Raw genomic sequence first — 22,366 nt, forward strand, 5'->3', positions numbered from 1 at the left:
TTTTACATAATTAAGGGATTATTCCTGGGTTCGGGCAATAAGGTTTCTAACAATGCATTTATTCATGAAAGTGCTAAGCGGAACAGCGCCTCCAAAGTGGGCAAAAAAAAAAATAAAAAAAAGAAGCCAGGGGCGTGCGACGGACAGACGTGAAACTCAACGGTTCTGGTTTCTGTAGAAATGAAAGGCCTCCGCGATTAACCGCCTTCCCTCCTGGCTTCCAGCTGCCTGCCCGTGATGAGCATGAGAGCAGCGAATACGGGGAAGTGAAAATGAAATTACCCGATTCCGAGAATGGTGGAGAAGGGGGGCGTTCTGACCAATCAGGGAGCAGCACAGCAGCTGCAGCCCCTCCCTCTCTCCCCTCCCCTCCCCGGACCTGTGCTGAGCAAACACGAAACAAACAAACCCGGGGAGGGGGACTGTGCGCTTCCCGAGCTCTCTCACTTTCCTCCTCTTCTTGTTTTGCTTTCGATCTGGAGCGCTCACTTTTAGTTTTGATCCTGCGATCCTTCACTGCTGGTATGTAACTTCCATATTTAACCCCTCCTTGATAAGCCTACCAACCCTGAGCACCCCTCCCCTGTCTGGGAGTTGGACCAGAACCCCATTTTTTTAAAAAATCTTATTGATTTTGTTTTAAAGCAGGTGTACGCAAACTCGGGAAGTGTGCTGTGACGAAATAGGAGCATTATATAAAAAGAGGGAAATGTTAAGTTTTAATTTGGAAGTAATGCTTTTAGGGGTGATCGCGCTGTCAGGGGGTTTGCAGCAAGCAGTTTCTGCACCGGGATCTGTGGGCGAGCTCACGGCCGCGGGGTCACCAATAATGTTGGGAAGGCGATGAGATGGAATGCTGGGGACGTTTCTCCCACGGTGACAGAACTCGATTTGCGGCGAGAGGTAAAAGCCCCCAAAATAACCCTGGTCTCCATGTGAACGCCCCGGGTTTGGCGGGGGAGGGGGGTTTATATTGGGATGCCGAGCTTTTGGCTCTATTACTGTGTGTTGATCGTTGGGCATGACAGCTGTGGCTAGAGGAGAGATCACGGCTATGTCGTCACCGTCAGATTTGCCCCTTTAGGGATGTGAGGCAGCCTTTATTAATGTAACCCTTTCTGCGGTAAGACAGGCAGCTCGCACTGTTCGTGTGCAGCCAGTGACTTTGGTAAAATGGAGGGCGGCTCACCCTGGCTGCAGCTGCCTCACGCACGCAGCCATGACTGTCTTGTAGCTCCCATCTTTACCCACATTGTGGAGCCGTCTCCCTGGTGGAAGTGGGTGTGAGGCCGGACTCCATTTTGCGGGTGCCCGTTTATGCGGGACGGTCGGCTGATGGAACACACGTTACTGCCCCATTAATACGTTTTATCACGGGGCTGTTGGAACGCAGACACGGTGGCCGACTAGGCCTTGCACTGACTCACCGCGTCTGTATGAAATGACCCACTGTGGGCATGCGATAAAACATGGCACGGCCTCTGCTAAAGGGGAATGCCAAGCGACGCAAACCCCAACGGAGTATCCGAGCCGTCATCTCGAGTTGGTGTAAGTTGCGTGACTGACATTCCTCTCCACCAATAGGCGTCCAGAGTTGCCTGAGACTAGGTGGGAAGACATGACTTGTTGGCAACTTTTCTGAAGGGCAGTGGGTGTTAAAGGGAAAGCCCCACGGGGTGTAATTTCTTCTTTACAATAAATATTATATACAGAAAAGTAGGTTGGTATTGACAGAAATGTTTTTTTACTAAAATATTATTTTTATTATTATTCCAATTCCCTGGAGGCCGCCATTGTTGTCAGTCATGTGATATTTTGGGTGACTTTCCTCACTGAAACTCCACGCTGAGTGGACTCTTTGTGGACACGCTAATCAAGTCCTGTTGATGAAGACCGAGGCGCTCTGTCGTTTACCTTGGTTACCTGAGGCCACCTTTAATATAGGGCTACAATATAACCACTATCACGCATGTATAGTATGCTGATTATTATTAATAATAATAAAACAATACCTTTTTGAAAGCATATTTTTAATGTGATGCTAGTAATTGAGTAAAATGGTGGGAATTAGCCTTTAAATCTGCCTGAACCGTTTACAGGGTATATTTATGTGTGAAGGAGAGTTATTGCCCACTGTCAGCAAATATATATTTACTGGTGTAAGTTATAAAACAAATAAACAAACAAAAAAACCCCCCAAAACCTTAACAATGTATATACTTTTCCTCTTTTGTTCTATAATTGGAAAGCATTGAACATAAATAAACAATTGGACGTCTGCTGCTAGCGCCCAACCTGTTCCACTTATAGTGACCTGGGGGCAATAGCCGTTTGGATGGATTGCAATTCGAATTGTGTGGTTTTTTTTTGTTTGTTTTTTGCAAGCAGTGATGTTTTTGTATCCATGAAATGTAAGGCATGCGATTGCTATTTTTGCCTTGTGGAGTTGCTTGCTTTAAGGATAATATTACCGAATCAGGTTCTTCCGGTTGGTTAAAAAAGAAGTGCTTATAAATGTAACCGCTGAACTCGATGCAGTACGCCAGATGCTGTAAAACTGTTTATTACACCGTATGGGTTTAGTAATCGCAGTATATAGCGCATGCGTAATATCGGTGACAATAGAATAGTGCAAGCTTCTCCCATCCGCTACCATGTAGTAGGTTACGCTGAGAAGTCATGCCCCTAATTACTGTTATTATTTTCTTGATTACACAATTTCTTCTGTTGCCAACGTGATCTTAAAGGGAAAGCCTCGCTGGAGAGAATGCGTATGAACGTACTCTGAGTGCTTTAATTCTTGAAAATAAAGCATTTTACCTCGGTGGAAGCTGCAGCTGCACCCCAACTCCTGTGGTGCAATGATTCCCAGTGCTGATGGGCTGCTTAAAGTCAAAGTGAGCACTTCTCCCCAAGGCGTCTCCCCCCATTTACTAAGCCCTCACTGGAGCTGAATGGCAGTAATCACGTCAGGAGGTGTGTTTGGCCAATCAGATTCTCATGTATGGGAAATAGCTGGGGGAGGAAAAGGGGCAACTCTAAAGGGTAATCTAAAGATATGGCGCCTCAACGGCTTTCCTGGTTTAACTGCTTATCTTTTTGGTAGTTTTCTGCTTTCATAACAGGTATGGGGTCATATGACTTGGGATTATATCGCGTGATTTAATTTCTTATTATTAAGTGGATGGTTTAGATGGAAGCAGGCGTTCAGATGGCTTCCAGGGGAGCTGGAGTTATACTGTACTCCTAAATGTGCAAGGTGTATCCTAGCAAAATGCGTCAGGGCTTTAACATATATATTGCCATCAGATAATTATATTCCCTTTATAGGAGAGCGATATTTTATGAGCTTTCCCATGTTTTATTATTTTACTCAACATTCTACTGCAGCCACCGTGTTGCTTTATCCTTTCAGAGTAGTACTCAAGCCGGAAGTTATTTTGATGAAGTATCTTTTATAACGATCTTATGTAGCAGCAGTTAAAATTATATAATTTTATGTGTATTTCATCTTCTGATTGGCACCATGCAATAAAACAATTCCATTGCCGGTGTGGCTGCCACTCCCTCGGCCGAGAAGCGTGTTGAGCGTGAATGTATCGCTGTTTAGTGTTCTTGGCTTTTTCTTGGAAAACTAGTTGGGCAGCCTTAGTTCTGTTATTATATTGTGTACTTTCAGGAGATAGCAGCAACCAAGCAGGTTAGAGGTTATAACCTACACTGTATTAAGCGCATATTCTTATTTCAAGGAATATTTTAGTGTCCCATGTAGCCTCCCCAACCAAAGAATGCACATTAAAATCCTTTAATTTGTGTTCTTCAGCCAGTTAAAAAAAATATCCTGCCTTTAGAAGAAGCTGCAAGCCCACTCTATTGCCCCCCGTTCTGCCATCGATTGGCTGTTTAAAACAGCCGATCAGTGGAAGAAACAAGCTCTCATTGAAAAGATTGGGAGTGTTTTCTGCGCATGGTGGGTCTCAATAGTCCCTATAATAGTGGACCTGACTGGTGGTGAGTATTCCATATGGTCACAGGCAGCAGGAGATGTGCAAGCCTAGAAGCTGGGGGAAGCGTGGGGGGGGGCAAATGTGTGTGTGTGGGGGCAAAGGGGCAAATGCGTGGGGGGGGGCTTTAGAAACCCACTATGTATTCGCAGGGGGGGGATTGATTAATAAAATGAGACCACTCTGCAACCATATGTATGAAAGTGCGCTCCTCTACATGTGTGCCAGTGCACCGAACCAGAAAACTCAAAGGAACTCCTTTGCCTGATCTATTTTTACAACTTTTTATAAATATATTTATGTATATTTCAAAATGTTCCTATGTGTTTTTGTAATAAACTTCTTATCTGCCTTGTGACTTATTTCCGATGACATTTAAAAGGCTATTATTTTTTTTAATGCATACTATTTTGAATGGTCTGCTATGCATTTTACTGCGTGGACATCAATGCCTGCATTCTAACATTATTGGAGTTAGTTTAGCAGTAGTGTAAGAGGAAAGCTTTTTAACTAAAATAGTAAGTACTTCCCGGGCTGCACCCTAACTCTCCCCGCACAGCAGTCCCACTGACACGAAGGGCAATATGGGGTGACGAAGGGCGCTTCTGGTGACGTCCTCTCCCCGATGCTCCGATCAGAGGAGACCTCACCAAACTCTGGGTAGAATTTCACCATTTTAACAGAAGTTCAGCTGGGTTATGTCCTCGGAAATGTGGAGGAATATAGAAGAGAAGGGAGAAGGTGATAGAAGTTAGAAGATGTGGTAGTGATCGGCAGAGAAGGTAGGGACAAGTTTAGAGAGAGTGAGTGAATGTTGGCCTGCTTTATTTTAGTTAGTTTTGTGGGGAGTGTGGCCTCATTTTTGTACGAACTGGCAAACTGGTAAATTTGCAATTCGTACGACATGCACAGATTTGCAGTCAGGCAAAATGGATTTTTATACGGATAATCGGTCCTAGCGGTGGGAGCCTGACCCCGCTTCAGGTTAGTTTGATGGATCAAACTGAGATGAGCAATGGTTAACCAGGTCATTGTTTCCTGGCACCTGTCTCCAAACCAGTACAGTCGCTTTGTTTGCCCAGCCAGCTCCACACAGAGCCAGCTTTCCTTTTCTGCGTGCCACGGGAGGCCAATGCTCGGTGGGGGCTTTGACCCGGCAGTAGTGGCCCCTGTGTATTGTGTCTGGCATGTGTGTGGGGCAAGCTTATTAGTTTTATAGACCATATATATGTATATGTATGTATGTGTTTTGTGTGTTGCAGCTGTATACAATCTTTTTCCTTGGGTTTTAGTTTGGTACGGTGCAGCCAAAGACAAGCAAGCAGATAGCTGTTGATATACCGTAATAAAGGACACACTTAAAAAAAAAAAATATATATATATATACACACATACATAATTGTGGAGAGGAATTCCTCCCAAAATGAATAATTGCAAATAAATAGTATTTCTGTTACATTGAAGAATCAGCCGAGAGTCTCTTATAAGAACATAAAATAGGAAGGAGAAGTGAAAAAATGCAAAACATTCATTAAAGGGGAAGCTGTCTTTGTAAAACCAAATAAAGAAGTCTTTCTCTTTAGATGATTCAGGAAAGGGCTTCTTAAAACCGTTTACACTGGTTTATCATATCAAACATAGGCTGATGTTAAAAACATCACATTTTAATATCATCTTAAAACGCGGCTGCTTGGCAAATGCATTTATTTCCATCTGCTCGGTTCGCTGTAGTGCGGAGGTAAACAAATGCTTGATCCGGTAGTGTGCCTACATGTTGGAACAAAAACGTGATCTAGTCAATAATACCTGTTTCAACAATGTCTCATTGTGTTATTCTGACTTTGAACTGACTTTTTTTTTTTTATGACTAAATTCATTACAGTCCCCGCTCTCCCTCTGCGCGGCTTCACACTTTTCCTTTGTTTGTTTTTTTTAAACTGTTTCTCCCTTTTAAGTTTTTTAAACAAAGATCTGTAGGTGTCATCGATTTGAAGCCACATCAGAATGTCCCTATATTTTTTTATTTTTGTTTAGCGGCAAGACGCAAACAAAAACCAATGACCCGCAAACACACAAGGTTGTCCGTGGACCGTACAGTCCGTTATTTTGCTTTGGTTTGTGTGTTTGTGGGTCTTGGAGGCTCCGAGTGACAGCTGCCATTAGACTCTTAGGTGAAGCTGGACCCAGGGCAACTAGCCCCTTTTGCCCATCGTTAAAGATGCCCGCCGTAAATAAAGCCCTGGAATAACGACTGATTTTATGCTTTGCCTGTGTAACATTATGAATTTTATGAATTATATGAAATGCTGTTTTCGCGCTTTCCGAGTTATTTATATATTCTTTTACTCTGGAACCTTGGCTTAGATGACGGACATGTGCTTAATGAGAATCATTTCCTATGGAAACCTTGCTATTAAAATGTCTGTAAACGGTTTGGCGTTCCTGAGCATCTGGAACCAAAATGAAAACTGAAAGTACTGCAGCCTTTTTGGTATTTAGTTTCTTTGCACGATGTTGCTTTAGGGTTTCCTTTTTCTTTATTGAGTATATGTAGCCGAGGGATCATCGAGGCATGCGAGAACAATCTTGATATTTGCGGAGTTTTTGAATGATTTCAGTAGCCTTTGAAGATAATGAAACATTAAAATATATCAGTGTTGGAAAGTTCCTGTTTGCCAGACCACACATCCAAATCGGCATATATTGGTAAATTTACTAAATAAAAATTTACTAAACAAAATTTGGTCCTAATTTATTAAACAGGCTGCATTTGGAACGGTATTCCTTCTGTGCTCATTATGATGAGGTCCATTGGCAGACCTCAAAACATTTTAGGCAACCATAGTGGGGCTTCAGGAGAGGAAAGGGGAATTTGTAAAGATTTTATGGATAGATGTGTCTGTTATACTTGCTATCGCATGAGCGTGCCAGCGGAAAAACAGTTGGTGACTTATTTCCGCCATACTTCATGTCTTCTCTAGGCTGCTCACAGCAACCAAGTGCACACTCAGTGAGCTGCCCTTTACCGCGGTGAGCGATCCCGTACCATCTGGTGTATAAGAATTGATTTGGATAACTTAAAGCGCTCCCTGTAACAGTCATATGTATTTCATCTTATAAACATCTGGCATGTATACAAAAACATCGGGGGTGTACTCACTTTTGTGAGATACTGTACATCCATTGTTTAGATGGGATCAGTGTAACACTGTACCGTGCTTTTTAATTTGTGTGATATTGTTCTGTCATCACGCCAGCTACTTTTTAATGTGTTTATAGATCACGTGTTTTCTTGCCAGGATTATGAGAGCGGTTGTTTGTACAGGATGGAACAGTGTGTTATATCGGTTATTTGCATAGAAGTGGAGCGCAGTATTAATAATTTTTCACCTTATTTAAGAACGACTGCCAATAAATGAGAATAGATTTCTCACATATGAGTGTCGAAGGGATACATAAAAATATGTGTGTTATCTGTGGATATGTGCTGTACAATATTCCTGTATGAAAGGAAAGAATTTATCACAACCAATTCTTTGACTCATATACCTTGGGTTTAAGGAGGAAGGATATGCAGATCAGTTCTGTTTCCTTGGCTTTTAGTACTGCAACTCTGGGGTAATTAAAGTGACATTATCATTATTAGTGTCTGCTTTATATCCATGATGGTGTTGTATCTTTTTTATTTGTATTTTTTAACTATTTATCTGTTTTACTGAAATGATTCTTGGTTCCGTACACATTCATTTCTTAAAACTCTGTCTAATTTAGAGGTTCCACCTTTCCCAAATAAACCTTTTGAATGAATGTGCCCTCTTTTTATGCTTAAAACGAAATTATACTAAAAACTAAAACTGATTTTTTTTTTTTTTTTTTGGAGCGTTTTAATGGTACTCAGATTGCATTATTTAATAAGACATTTATATTGCTAGTCATATAAAAACATGGCTAGGACTTTAATAGCATGGTTCAATTCATTAATTAATACTTTTTTTGCATTATTATTTTTTTGACAATTGTTTAGTTGTAATTTATTTTGAAAACTTCTGTAATACTAATCCTGAACTTTTTTCTTTTTTTATTTGAAGAAGGTCCAAATGTATAGATGTATTTAGTTGCGGATGAAGCGTTTAAAAAGAAGCTTTATTTATTTCCTACAGTTTCATCGTGCCGATTTGGCAAAGATGCCCGTAGAAAGGATGCGCATGCGGCCGTGGTTGGAAGAACAGATCAATGCAAATTGTATACCTGGGCTTAAATGGTTAAATCAGGTAAGCACTGCTTTCTTTTACATTGGTGGTTTTTTTTGTCTTTTTTTGTTTTTCAAAGTAAATGTATTCTCAACAAGTTTGTTTTGAAGCAGGAAGTCTAAAATGTTTCATAAACTGGAGTTTCCCTTTAAGTCCTGCAGCACTATGCTTATCAGTCCTATTGAAACAATAAAACGATTCATCTCTTCCCTTTTTGTCTTGTAATAACGTCTACATCCTAATCGGTTATAGTTATGATTGCATAATATGCGTTGTATACTTTAGTAAGAAAACTGGAATAATGGGGCAATTATACATGGATGTAAGTATTCTGCACTGCAATGGACTTTCACATCATGGCTTAAGTTCTGCTTGCGGGCTCCAGGGTGTAGAGAAGACATTACTGTGGGGGCTCCGGGGCGTAGGGAATACATTACTGTAGGCTCTAGCGAGCTCCGGGCGTAGGGAAAACATTACTGTAGGCGCTGGCGGGCTCCGGGGCGTAGGGAAGGCATTACTGTAGGCGCCGCGGGGCGTGGGGAAGACATTACTGTAGGCGCTGGCGGGCTCCGGGGCATAGGGAAGACATTACTGTAGGCGCTGGCGGGCTCTGGGGCGTAGGGGAAACATTACTGTAGGCGCTGGCGTGCTCCGGGGCATAGGGAAGACATTACTGTAGGCGCTGGCGGGCTCTGGGGCGTAGGGGAAACATTACTGTAGGCGCTGGCGTGCTCCGGGGCATAGGGAAGACATTACTGTAGGTGCTGGCGGGCCCCGGGGCGTAGGGAAGACATTACTGTAGGCGCTGGCGGGCCCCGGGTCGTAGGGAAGACATTACTGTAGGTGCAGGCTGGAACATTATGGAACACGTGTAACAAACTGCAAAGAAACAGTTACAAAGCTGAGTCCCGTTACAATACTATTCTAGAAAGAGTGAAAGTGAAACAATGAGGCCATTATAACGTTTGGGGTCACATATTATAAACAGACGAGCAGTTATTCGTTACTTGGGTATTCACTAAATACATAACTGATATACATTTATTAGGGCATTCTACAGTCATACTGTGTGTGTCATTTACATTCATATTTATTACATTAAACCAAAATATATTGTGTATATAATAAACATGCTCTGAATAACCCGAAAGCAGACATCACCCCCTTTCCCTGTTGGAAGTATATTTATTACATTAGCGAGTTTAGGCGATGCAGGGAGCCTGCATGTTCTCATTCTTCCCGGCCTTTTGACTTGAATCAAGGTGTGTCCAGAATTACGCAACCGTTATGTCATTAATCACAAGGAAGTATTTGGTAAGGTAGGGGGAAAACCCTTGGTTCCGGCAGTTTATCAGGTGTGTGACATCTCATCTCTGCCTCCTTTGTTTGTACATCGAGGATCTGATATAACGTTATTATAGCTACGTTTACTCTGTGAGAGAAGTATATGCGCATGCACACATGCATTGGGAGGACCCATTCAGTAAACAGTAGGAATGTTCTGTATACTCACTGTACAGCACTGCAGAATATGATGGCGCTATATAAAACAGGAAATAAAAGTATATTCAAGTGATAAACGGCCTATTTGATTTTAGTTTACTTTTATTTCATTCAGCAATGAATCTAGATTTATGAATATTAGTCAAGGTAAGATGACGAAGAATAATGTGATATTCCCAAAATCAGCCATAAATGTGTTTTTTTTCTTTTTTTTTAATTAAATACATAAAGGGGTTTAACAAATTGAAGCAGGAAGGTTTATTTCAGTTGAGAAGAAATGTTAGAACAAAAGGTTATAATACATGAGTAATTATCTCGGCACGCAGAAGCAGTTACCGTGTGTGTATGTGTATGTATGTGTGTATATATATATATATATATATATATATATATATATATATATATATATATATATATATATATATATATATATATATATATACATACATACATACACACTGTGCAGCACTCCGTGATGTAAGTGGGACATTGGATCATGAAAGGTCAGATAATATGAAAAGTAGTCACTTCTAGCGTTAAGGGTTTTTAGGTTGTGGGCGATGCACATGTTTCCACACATCCTGGAGAAATCCTCATGCGCAGCCTCGGCGGATTTATGTCCAGGAAGGCAGCACCCCTTGAGTCGTTCAGTAGGGGCCCACTGTCGTAGTGGGCAATTGAGTAGTCCGGTGGGCCACAGCTCTCATCTAAGCTGTGCTGTAGGCTTTTAAAGGGTGATAAGCGCCCTTTATCTCGTCTCCCCCAAGCGTTACAGTTTCTGTTGTATGGGTGGCGGAGGAAGCACTCGGGATTATAAATGTTCTGTAGAGGAGGCACATGGACCCTCCAGCCTATCGATCCGCGCTCCTTGAGAGCCGGTTCATAGCGTGTGTAATGTGAGGCCTGCTGATGAAAGCGGTCAGACTTTAAAAGCAAACATTTCAAGGCAGCGGGTTCTATAACCGTCTCCAATTAAAAGTGAGCTACCATTCCGGCTTTTTCATGATCCTAATAATTACAAATTGTTTTAATTATTCATGTAAAAGCAGCACTTGGTTTGTGTTGCGCTGAGTGTAAGTGCTGCCGTCCGGCTGCCAGATCACCTTTTCCATTGCTTTCTTCCTGTAAGATACTCAAGCTGATAAATCTCTTGTACTAGAAACTCGCTCTGCTGGAAAAGAATATCCGGAATACGTTACAACTTCTTAGATTGTTTGATGGTAGGATTTAAACGAATCATGGGGGACAGGAGGAGATTTGCATATCTGTATAATATTAAAAAGTTTTTCATCGTTCTCAGTGTGATTCGTGGTAGTTCTATAAACTATTTGTACCCAGTTTTATTAATTTCACATTTTATTGATCTACATATTGCGTATGTCAGTGATTGAAGACCACAATCCGTGTTCATCAGGACATACAATTCATGATACAACACATTTAGAGCATATACAGTTAATAAAACAAAGCATGAATTCAGTGTATACCGAGAAAGCACCAATTAAAAAACGGTAAAAATATTGGATTCCGTCACACGATATGGCCATATATTGGTTAGTCCGCCACTTCGTTAAAGTTTGGCGAGTCCTGTCTAACTTCTCATGGCTATATTGCTTACCAAGGAGCTGAATCAGTGGGACTGCGCTGCATTTAAACTCAAAAGAGACTCTCAAACCATTGAAAGCCTTCTCTGGACACCATTAATGTGGCAGGGGGGGGGCTGCGTGACCCAAATGTTTGGTCAGAACCTGCAAATATGCACAGCGTAAAAAATATACAGAAAGGGGAGCGCATGACCTAAAAAACATAAAAGGCGTAAACGTTCAGATTCCGGGTTGCTGCTAGAATAATAACGACCAATAAACAAAACAAAGCAAGAACTCAGAGCTGTGGGAATGTATGTGAGACAGGGCCCTCTTTGCCTAATGCATCCGCTTGTCTTAGGCTGTCAGTTCTAGTTTGGCCGGATTATAGGCCGATAATTGAGGAATTACGGGGTATTTATTGATGTTGGAAACTGAGGTGTGATGTGTGGAAAGCACTGCTTCACCGAATGAGTAGTAGATACCTGGAATGCCTTTCCAGGCAGTATATTTAACCATTATAGTGCCTGGAGATTCTACTGCCTGTTGCAAAATTTCTTGTTATGGTTGTGCCAACATATTCTCCCTACAGGTATCTTCATTTGGAAGAAAAAGGTAAAATATTGTACATTTTTATAAACCAGGTAACAAATTGTTGTTTTGTTTTCTTCTTTAATAAGGAAAAGAAAATTTTTCAGATTCCTTGGATGCATGCAGCGCGCCACGGTTGGGATGTTGAAAAAGATGCCCCTTTATTTAGGAACTGGGCTATTCATACAGGTATAGAACAATAATTGATTTATCATACACAAACAAACAATATCTCAATTGTAAGAGCTCAGAAAGCCATGGTGATGATGTCACGGCCGGTGGGTGACCCCACATTGCTAAAGTTCTGAATTGCTCTTTTTATTTTATTGCATTAGAGACACTGAATAATATATTTTTACCCGTGGCAAAATAATGCATGTGAATGTAAGGTGGCACTTGAAATGTTATCAAATTGAGAAAATATATATATTTTTTTTCTCTTACAATTTTATGATTTTTTTTTTCTCCTTTTATAGGTAAATATCAGCCTGGAATTGATAAACCGGACCCCAAGACATGGAAAGCCAACTTTCGATGTGCGATGAATTCGTTGCCAGACTTGGAGGAAGTTAAGGATAAAAGCATGAAGAAAGGAAATAATGCCTTCAGGGTTTACAGAATGATTCCTCTAGCAGAAAGGCCTTCGAAACGAGGTACAGAATGAATGCTATGCCCGATCTGTTGCTGGCGCAATCGGCAGCCCTCACGGTTACGATGTTCGTGGTTTAATCATTAGTGGGTTAGAGCTTATATGTAGGGGGCTAAAGTCCGCTATATTTAAAGCCTGCAATTTAACCGGTTTGTCCAATACATTATTGGGTCTTTACTATGTATTTAGCCTTGGAACCGGTGATAACTCTTGGGTTGTTAGAGGCATCGTCTCACTGAGCATGTAGTAACTGAGGTGTGCTGAGAACGAGGAATGGGCCTCGAGGAGAAGCGCAAATCTACCGTAAACGATCCAAACCCAGGCAAGTTTAGCCCAAAAGCCCGTGTGTGCCGTAAATCTTTGTCCTCTAAATAGCAGCAAAAGATTGAAAAATAATGTTGGCAAACAGAGCTTAATTTGCTGCAGTTCAGTTGTAATTTAATGGCTAAATTAGCTACCTAATTAATATATTACGGTATGACAGTTTATCGTTACCTGTAGCCATGCTATTAATGAATTACTTAATTTGCACCGTCATAAATAAGATACTTATTGAACACCCGTGGCTTTGCAATGCTTAGTTTAGCTTCCATGTGGGCTCAGAAGCTACGTGTTTTACGAGGTGGCTCTTTGTGTAAGCTGGGGGGTGGCCACATAGTGTTTTTGTCAAATGTTTGTTATATACTACGTTGTTTACCCGGTATACAATATGATGGCGCTATATAAAACAATTAATAATAACACAATAATACTACTACTACTAATTAATAATAAAAAATACAAAAAAAACAAGAGCTTAGGAGGAACCTGCTCAAAAAAGTTTACAATGAAGGAAATGTAATTAAAGCATTGAATGATATGAAAAAAATATAAGAAAAATTGAGAGCAATAATCACAGTAAAAACTGAATGCAAGGTGCTAATGCTACACACTCTATTCTATTCTCCACCACGGTGGGAGCTGAAATCTGTGAGCTGATGACATAGATTTGTAAGATGATACCGCTAAAACAAAACAATTTAATATGTACAGTATTGCTAGTTATCTGACGTCTTCATGTATAGACCGGGAGGCATTCTGTGTTCACGATCAGCGCTTACAAAGAACCACTATTGTCTCTTGTGAAATGTGCGTGCGAGAGGAGACTTGCTGTGAGCCGGATTCAATTACCTGACAAAGTATGGGCAAAATAGGCAATTTAACACGGAATTCGTAAATAACGTGTGCTAAATTGTTACTTTTTGACCTTTTTTGCAGCAAAAAAGTCCAAGTTTATTAAAATGAACGCATCTTATGGTGAACACGTTTTATCGTTTGAGCGATATTCATGCGTCTCGGCGTGTAGGTTGGCTCTCTGTGGACTTTGCTAGCATTCCATGCTTTGTTGTAAAAAGCAGAATGTCATGCACTTTACGAAAGTCTGAGACGTTGTGTAATATGTTATAGGAAGTTATTACTCATACAGGCAGCAGAAAAGACTTTCGCAATAAGAGATCTCTTCCAAATAGTGATGCATCGGCCGCTGTGTGTTCTGCCGTTTCCTGCCTTGGACTTATTCATGAAAGATAAAACTTCCCAATAGTTCGGATTAGACATTCTATCCTGTTATTCTCTCCCATTCTACACTTCCAAATAAGTTTGCTTTTTACAGAAAATGTGATCAAGACTCCCTAAATCCGCTCAATAAAGACCCCCTGACCCTCACTTCAGCATCAATGAGACAGAATCACAGATCCTGTGGGATCCTGCAGACTTATATATGCAGATATATCTATATAGATAGATATAGAGAGAGAGAGAGATAGCAATTCATTCTTGGATAATCCTGGCAAATATTTCAGGGGTGCAAATAATTTTTGCTCTTCATTATTTGATGTTTATAGTATATTTATACAGTAGAATGATTATTTCTCTTGTCTTTTTTGTTGTTGTTTAAGGAAAAAGATTGAAGACTGAAAAGGAAGTGAAACAGGTATATGTTCCAGTCCATGGCCGTGTCTCTCTCCCCGTCTCTGTGTGTCTCTCTCCCCGTCTCTGTGTGTGTCTCTCTCTCTCTGTGTCTGCGCTGGTATGTAATCTGTGTGTGTTTTGTAGGAAGAACCAAGTCAGACCCCATTGCCTAAGGAATTATTTAGGAGGGGAACATGCACAGTGGCCCCTCAGTATACAATACTGTATCCGGCGAAACATAATGAAGTTGATAGCACCGTAAACATTGGGGGTAAGTGCCACTGAATTTTTTTTTTTAACAAGAACCAGGGGTCTTTAACGGGGGTCCTTGGCCAATGTGTTATGAAGCACTCACTTTTCAGGAGTATAAACGGTCATGGGCAAGTTACGGGGAAGACAAATATAGCTTCTTTGCAGGGACTTGCTATCAGCCCAGGTCAACCTGTTGAGGTGCTGTAGGGGTTAACAGGCATCTGTAGTGAGCAACCTGATCTCTTTGTGCAATTTCTTGCAATGTTTTATCATGCTGTAACAGGCATAGGGCGTGGGGGAGGTGTTCCATAGTACAAGAAGAAGAATGTGTGCTTCTAGATATACACAGCCCCGACATGAAGCAATACCAAGACAAAGTCCATTCATTGCCTCCGATTACGCAACACAGGAAGTGGACACAGGCTGCTCTAGGAAGTTAACGTGTCAGCCTCGACTGTTTGAGAATATCAAGCGCCTGTTCGGTTTGTGGTTCTTGTAACCACTTAAAAAGAGGCACAAATATTTTTTTTCTTTACATTGAGGTTGATGAGCCACATCACACATTTAACGTAAATTATTAACCATCAGAATTTTTCGGTTGATCCGGTTTAAAATAATATTTGTAAAACTGTTTATACAACCATGATCGATGTCAAGGAGAGGGAGCCAAGGCATCTTACAAAGAAATGCAACGGCTTGCTACTTTTTTTTTTTAACTCATTTATTTATTACGCCTTAGGAGATATTAGCTAGTGCCCGTTCTGGAAGCCTGTGTTTTAGGAGGCTTTCATGCGTACCCCTTGTTTCCTCTATTTTAACAGCCGAATACTTAGCTGAAATATGTCTTCTCCATTAATAAAATTGTATTGGGGGGGGAAATGATTTTCCCACCTACAGGACATCCACTGGTATTCTACTAAAATGCTGCTGCGTCCTATGTATTATACGATACGAAGCATCTCTTCTTAGCAGGATCCTCCTCACCTGTCAAGTTGCTACGTTATAAACTTTTTGTGATGTGCTGTCTACCCATTGTAGAATATGGTGGCGCTACATAAAACAATAAATAATAATAATAGCATTGTAAAATATTAGTAGATTAATGCCTATTCTTATCCCCGAAAGAAGACCCTTTTTACAGCAACAGTATGGTGGATGAGATGATTGTCACTAACCCACCCGATGTCTGCCAAGTGGTAGAAGTAATGACCGAGAGCGACGATCAGCCGGCCACCAGGATGCAGCATTATCCACTTCAGATCTCTCCAGTTTCTTCGTTTGCAGGTTAGTAGTTTGTGTAGTAGCCATGTATGCAGGGCTGAGCATGCGCAGCAAGGGCCTCAATGCGGCACAACCTGGGAGAAAGCAAGGTAATTATTGTTTTCTAGCAATATGTACTTTTCCCGTGCACAGTGTATAGATCCAGTTGAGAGCCTCGTAGCAGGGGCTTGTAAGGGAATATATATATATATATATATATAATTAGAAATTAAACCATGTTTCTTTGCCTGCAGTGCAGCTAACCAAAAAAAAACGGTACCCTGATGTTTTTTAACGCTTGGTTTTAACAAAGGCCTTCATCTTCATTTTGTTAATTACATTGTTTGAGGGGGTGAGGTTTGGCATTTTTTTTTCACATACTCTGTTAATTTACTTTTTATTATTGGCAGAAAGTGAAACGGACAGCATACCCAGTGATGAGGAAGGCGTGGTAAGTGTCACATTTGCATTATAAATATTGTGGATGTTTTATAAGAGTACATTACATACTGCCGCGGCTGCATTATAGAAAGTATAAGGATATCTAAACATGTGTTTTGTCCAGACCTTTAGGTCAGGAGGGGTTTTGTTTTATACTATGCAGTAGTCCGTGTGAGAAGGGGTTTCAGCCCCTCGTTGCTGGGTGATTCTAATGAAAATTGGAACGCTACGAGATGTTTGGGCTCATAGATACAGATCCGTCTGTCTCTTTGGAATAGTTGGAGCATCACTGCGCGCTGTCATGGTAGCCGGGATCTGTCTCGTGATCTGCATACACAAACTGTTTTGGAACCCAGTGCCGGCAGTTCTAAGGAAGGCTTATATACATAAGGAATATATTCATGCTTATATATAAGGGAGTATAGCTTATATCCATACATGCAGCCTGTAGCCTCATTTTGTGAATATCCCCTTAAACACTGCATCCGTAATATGTACATGTTCTAAGTAATATTCATAATATGAAGCATGAAAAAGTTAAAATGTTTAAAATACACTCCAGATCTGGCCACCTTTTAAAGGGACAGTTTAATGTCCCATGCTGTCCCACAATGAAGAATGCATGTAAAAGTGCTTAACTTCCTAAAATACTGGAACATAACAGCCCACCCTGCAGTTTATATGTATCTGGTTTGTTATGACCCATGTTGCTGAATATGGTTTGGTACGTTGGCTAATAGAGCTGTTGGACTTTTCTTTTAAAGATGCTAACCATTGTTCTTTTTCCTTTTTCCATTCTCAGAGTCGACTCCACATGAAGAACCGTGATATCAAAGAATGCATAAGAACGGCAAGCCCCAGAGCACCATACAACTTACCGGGCATGGCAACATTTGTGACCTCCAACAAACCAGACCTTCAGGTCACCATAAAAGAAGAAGAGTGCCCTGTGCCCTACAACATCTTATACCCAGACAGTAGCCCATACATGACAATAGGCTCACCTTCTTCACTAAGTAGCACCAGAAAAGACCCTGAAACAAGAGCTACAGTCATTAAAAAAACTTCAGATGTCACTCTAAGCTCAATTCGTTCTAAACCCTAGCAGCTTTTATTTTCAACAAGAGAAGGAAGTGAGCAGTTGGCTATTTGAAACACAGGTGGCTGTCTTTTGAGATCCTGCTTAGTGTAAGCCAAGGCCTTAAAGGCTGGAGACTCGTCCGCGCAAAGGGTAAAGTTTCTCAGGATTATGGAACTTTAAACCACCTGGAATTACAATAATAGAACGGCATCAACATCCGTAAAGACTGTAGCTGAAGGTCAACCCAACGAGGCCTTTTTGTGGACTAGAAAAAATGTGAAAATTCTAGAATGTTTTTTTTTTGTAAAAGGAAATCTATATTGTAAATATGTATGTTTTATACTTAATTTCTAGCAAGCTTGCAGTCTGCTTGCACACCATAAAAAGCAAGTAGTTACACAGAAAACGGTCTTCTATTGAACTGCTGAAAAATGTGTATGCCTCAGCTTTCCATAGCTAGAAGAGAATGAACGTTCACTGCTGGTGTGCGAGATTAGATGACTATGTATAAATAAATGCAAAACGTTTCATGGATAATAATTATAAAAAAAAAAACTAAATTATAAATACATATATATTACAAAAGAACTTGTGTTTCAAAATTTACTTTGCCTGTGTCCGAGGTACACTTAGTAAGAGGGGATATTTTATTTTGTGGTAAACATCCAAATGTTTTCTATCGTTTTATACAGCAGATTAATTTTATGCTACGCTTTTCTCTTTGATTGGCAAGAAGAATAACTTAAAGCAATGCAAGTATTTTTGTTTGAAACTGATGCATTTATAATGTAGAAAGCAAATTATCCTTTGGGATGCTAAATAAATATTAATATATATATATATAATTTTATTTGTAAACCTTTTCCCTCATTTTAAACGATGTTGCAACACATTTCAAACATTCCAACTCACTGCTATAACAATGCCTTACCAAGGGAAATATCCGAGTCTGATTTGGTCCTGCGTAAGCATATTTAATGTCACAGATGTGTTTTAAAACAAATTTTGCTGATTTATCCATGCATTACACAGTACCAGTTCAGCCCTTTTTGGGGGGGTAAGGCCACTAGGGTTGGCCCTCCATAACGCATTGTGATCGAGGAGTTGAAATGTTCAGCTTTCCCAGAAGCTCTGGTTCTTTCCCTTGCCACCCTGGCAGCTATCACTTCCTGACCTCCTGGCTCAGGTAGGGCAGGAAAGCACTAAAACTATAAATTACCCCTCCTATCTTCTTTACCTTTTTCCTGGTTTTTTTTTCTCCTTAGGTGAGGACCGGCTTCAGGCCGGTCGGAAGGGTGTGGGCCTTTTAATATGCCCATTATACCCAAGGTGGGGTAGAGAAGTTGAAGGGCATACCTGTGTTCTCCAGAGGTAGAATTGTGCAGCCTGTGGGGGTTGACAGTCCGGTGACTTTGTATCCCCCTCCGGACTGGCGGCAGCAGGATGGCAACCGTACCAGCTTTCTCTGTTAAGTGCTCTGGTGCGTCTGACGGTAGACCCCCTCTGTTATGGGTTGTCATGGTAGTTTTTTGGCACCCACTTTACATTTCAGATGCTGGTAAGGCTTCTTTCAGTGTCCCATTGCTGTCCTTGAGGTGCTTTGGCTGGTTCCTGAAATCTGAACAAACTTTCTGATGTCCACTGACCAGAAGACCCTGGACAGGGTCATTTGCAGGACATGCCTAAAAAAGCCACTGCCAAGACTATGCAGGCAGTTTGTTCGACATGTAAATAGAGTCTACAAGACCATAAGAGGTCACTCTGTTCTTTATGTATTAGGGCTGTTAGCTCCGATGTAGATTTTCCCTGTGATGTGGCTGTAGAAAACTTGAGGATGGTGGCCAGATCGGGATTGGGAGTTTAGGATTAGATTTCAGTGTACATATTTAGAAAGTGTTACTTTGGTCTGCTTTTTAAATAAACTCATATAAGCTGGGCCTTCATGCAGGCGGTAGAGTGTTTCTGCATGCCTACTTGACCTATCCTCTTTTATATTGCTCTGCATCTTATTTCAATTCATCTGATATTTGCTTACTGGGTATCAAATGCCCTGGGTACACAGATGAAAAAAATATATGTAATGACGTTCAGCAGAAGTGGCTGTATTCATGTCTTAGTAAAATAAGTCTATTGTTTACTGACTTTTTGGAGCAGCAAAAGCTATGGAAGCAGAAGTAGAATGGAGTAGGTAACTTGAGAAGGCCACCGAAAACAATGGTTCTGTTCTCTAACCACACACCGAATAATGGGAATCATGCCATTTGCACAATTTGTCTTCAAATGCTTCAAACCACAAATACTTCTATGTTAATCATTGTTTCTTAAATAAACATAGCGCTCATAATCATCACTGGTTTTATCAAAGCGTTTCCCATATCTACAGCACATGTGTCCAATTCCTTGGGCACTTTATATGTATTATTCAAAGAAAACACAAAGAAGATAAGAGCCTTTTTAAAGGAACAGTAAACAGTATAAGCACTTAAATGTAATTAATATGTAGCATTCCTGTATAGTCTTTTTTTCCCCCATTTTCTTGGTGGTTTTACAAATATCCAGGTTTGTAATGTTTTTCAGCATTCCTGTAGCGCAATTCCGAATATCTGCACAGGCTCAGAACACTAAACACCTTAGGCAGGACTTTGATCCAAGTAAGGCAGGCTTTACCTGTCTAGGATAGCGAACGACTACGCCGTGATTGGCTGGAAGGGACATAAATCAGTGAAAGATATGTGTTCCAAAGTACTTAAAATATAGTATGTTTTGTTTGAGAAGACCTGCTGGAACTGTGACGAGAAGCATCAACATTCTTTTAACTGTACTACTATTCATATTATTCAATATATAGGTCCAAAATTCTGGCATTTAAATATCGTATGGGGCTTTATAAACGCTCCAGCGTCTTTCAACGCACAAGAATTGGCCTCTTCACAAACATCTCGTGAGCATTGGGATCAATATATAAAAACAATGAGATCCTAGAGGGTTAGATGCTTAGGTGTAATGCAAACATTCTCTTATCTTATAGCGTTAGATACACAGAATAATCTTTCGGAGGAAGTGGTCGTTAATACACTAATGGAATTTAACGAGAACTCCCACTCCCTTAACCAAAGGCTTTTTTTTGTTTACTAAAGCATTACGAATTGCATAACTAGAGCTTTATTTTGTCTCTTTAAATAGTTCCTTTTACTTACCCTGTTGTTTAACCCAAGATCCTCTGGCACTTATTAGTGTCTTTCCTTATAACCCAAAAGCCTCCTGGAGCACAGAACTCTGCAGCTATGAAATTTGGCAATACTTGGTCAAAATGGCCAATGGCCAACGTTAAATACAGAAGCTGCATGTTGCTGAAAGGGCCGCATGTCGCCATCCCGTTTGGGCTTTGGTCGTGCCGGGAGTTGTGATGCTGGAGTTCTGTGAAGACTAACGAAATGGCAAACTGTGTACACAGAGGGAACATGGAAGCAAGGACACCCATTGAAAACTTCAGGGAAGTCTTCCAACGCACTTCTTCACCTAACAAAAGTTAGGTACCCAATTGACTACACGGATATACCACCAGAGTAGTACAAGGATGAAGACAAAGTCTTGGTAGACTAGATGGGCCAAAGAAATCAAGTCATTTTGTTCTCCAAATATAGAGTTCTGGAGCAGGAGGGCTACTAAAATGGAAAATGGTTTGCCGGATCAATTGTATTGGAAAGCCTAAAAGATTACAATATGTATAGCTTGGGGGAGAGATGTTGATTTTAAATAAGTAAAAATATTAGAAAAATAACTCAATCTAAAACGAGAGGGTCAGATGCTTAGATGTGATGTACGGAATTTTTACTTTACTAAGAGTGTTAGATAAATGAAACAGCCCCCCATCAGAGATGGTACAGACTAATACAGTGAGGTGAGTTAAACATGAGTGGAACAGGCTTAAGACTATCCTGAATTTGACAAGACCAAGGACTGATTAAGGTCTGAGTCTTTACATCAGGAAAAAGGGACAGGCTGGCTATTGTGTAAGGTAAAACGATACACTTTGTTAAATTATGTATGCATTTCATGGTATAGAATGTAATTGTCCAGAGATAATGGATGTTAATGTACAGCTAAGAGAAGAATAAAATCTACACCAAGCATGAAGATCATTATGTAGCAATAATTAACTATCATGGATAATCCAGGAATCCACAGACACTGATTGTGATATTTCTCTATTTCACTGAAAACAGTGGAACATGTTAATTATTTTGTTGCAGTATTTAATGTATTACCGTAATTTATTTTTGTAACTAAGAAATACACAAACTATGTGTCTGTTCCCAGGGCCGGCCCTACAATGGAGCCCACTGGGGCAATTGCCCCAGGCAGCACTTTAGAAGGGGCGGCACTTTGCCGCCCCAAGTGTTTTTTTTGGTTGTTTGTTTTGAAGCGGAGGAGAGAGAGAGGGGCGCGGAGTGGTTTTTCGCTTACCCGCTCGGCACCCCTCTCTCTCTCCTCTGCAGCAAGTCTCCCTGTTCAGTCTCGGTGCCGGCTTGTAATGATGAGCGCCGGAAGTGGCGTCAATTTCCGTCGCTCAGCATTACAAACCGGCACCGTGGCAGAGCAGGGAGACTCGCCGGCAGGACTCTTTAAAGGTAAGTACCGGGGGGGAGAATAATGGCGTCAGCGAAGTTTAAAATGCCGTCGTCATTTTAAACTTCGCCCCAGGCAGCGTTAAGTCTTCGGCCGGCCCTGTCTGTTCCCACTAAAGATAGGCAAATCCCACTCAAGTTTGGTGTTGACTTCCCTATAGAAGTAGCGAAGTG

The 22,366-nt window shown here is 40.9% G+C and overlaps 1 protein-coding gene across 1 annotated transcript; it reads left to right on the top strand.

The window, feature by feature from the left end:
• Window positions 1-370: 370 nt before the first annotated feature.
• IRF2 (interferon regulatory factor 2) lies at window positions 371-18,124 on the top strand. The gene is made up of 9 exons (XM_053459419.1): window positions 371-522; window positions 8,165-8,275; window positions 12,021-12,120; window positions 12,408-12,584; window positions 14,518-14,552; window positions 14,675-14,801; window positions 15,908-16,066; window positions 16,453-16,493; window positions 17,286-18,124. The coding sequence occupies exons 2-9, from the start codon at window positions 8,189-8,191 to the stop codon at window positions 17,586-17,588; spliced, it is 1,029 nt and encodes a 342-aa protein (XP_053315394.1). The 5' UTR covers window positions 371-522; window positions 8,165-8,188; the 3' UTR covers window positions 17,589-18,124.
• Window positions 18,125-22,366: the final 4,242 nt, after the last annotated feature.

The sequence above is a fragment of the Spea bombifrons genome, chromosome 1 (assembly GCF_027358695.1).
Source record: "Spea bombifrons isolate aSpeBom1 chromosome 1, aSpeBom1.2.pri, whole genome shotgun sequence".
In the NCBI taxonomy this organism is placed as follows: domain Eukaryota; kingdom Metazoa; phylum Chordata; class Amphibia; order Anura; family Pelobatidae; genus Spea; species Spea bombifrons.

Coding starts and splice junctions, on each gene's coding strand:
- IRF2 (XM_053459419.1), top strand. CDS start 8,189: ATGCCCGTAGAAAGGATGCGCATGCGGCCGTGGTTGGAAGAACAGATC. Junction 8,276..12,020: donor GGCTTAAATGGTTAAATCAG/GTAAGCACTGCT, acceptor TTCTTTAATAAG/GAAAAGAAAATTTTTCAGAT. Junction 16,494..17,285: donor CCAGTGATGAGGAAGGCGTG/GTAAGTGTCACA, acceptor TTCCATTCTCAG/AGTCGACTCCACATGAAGAA.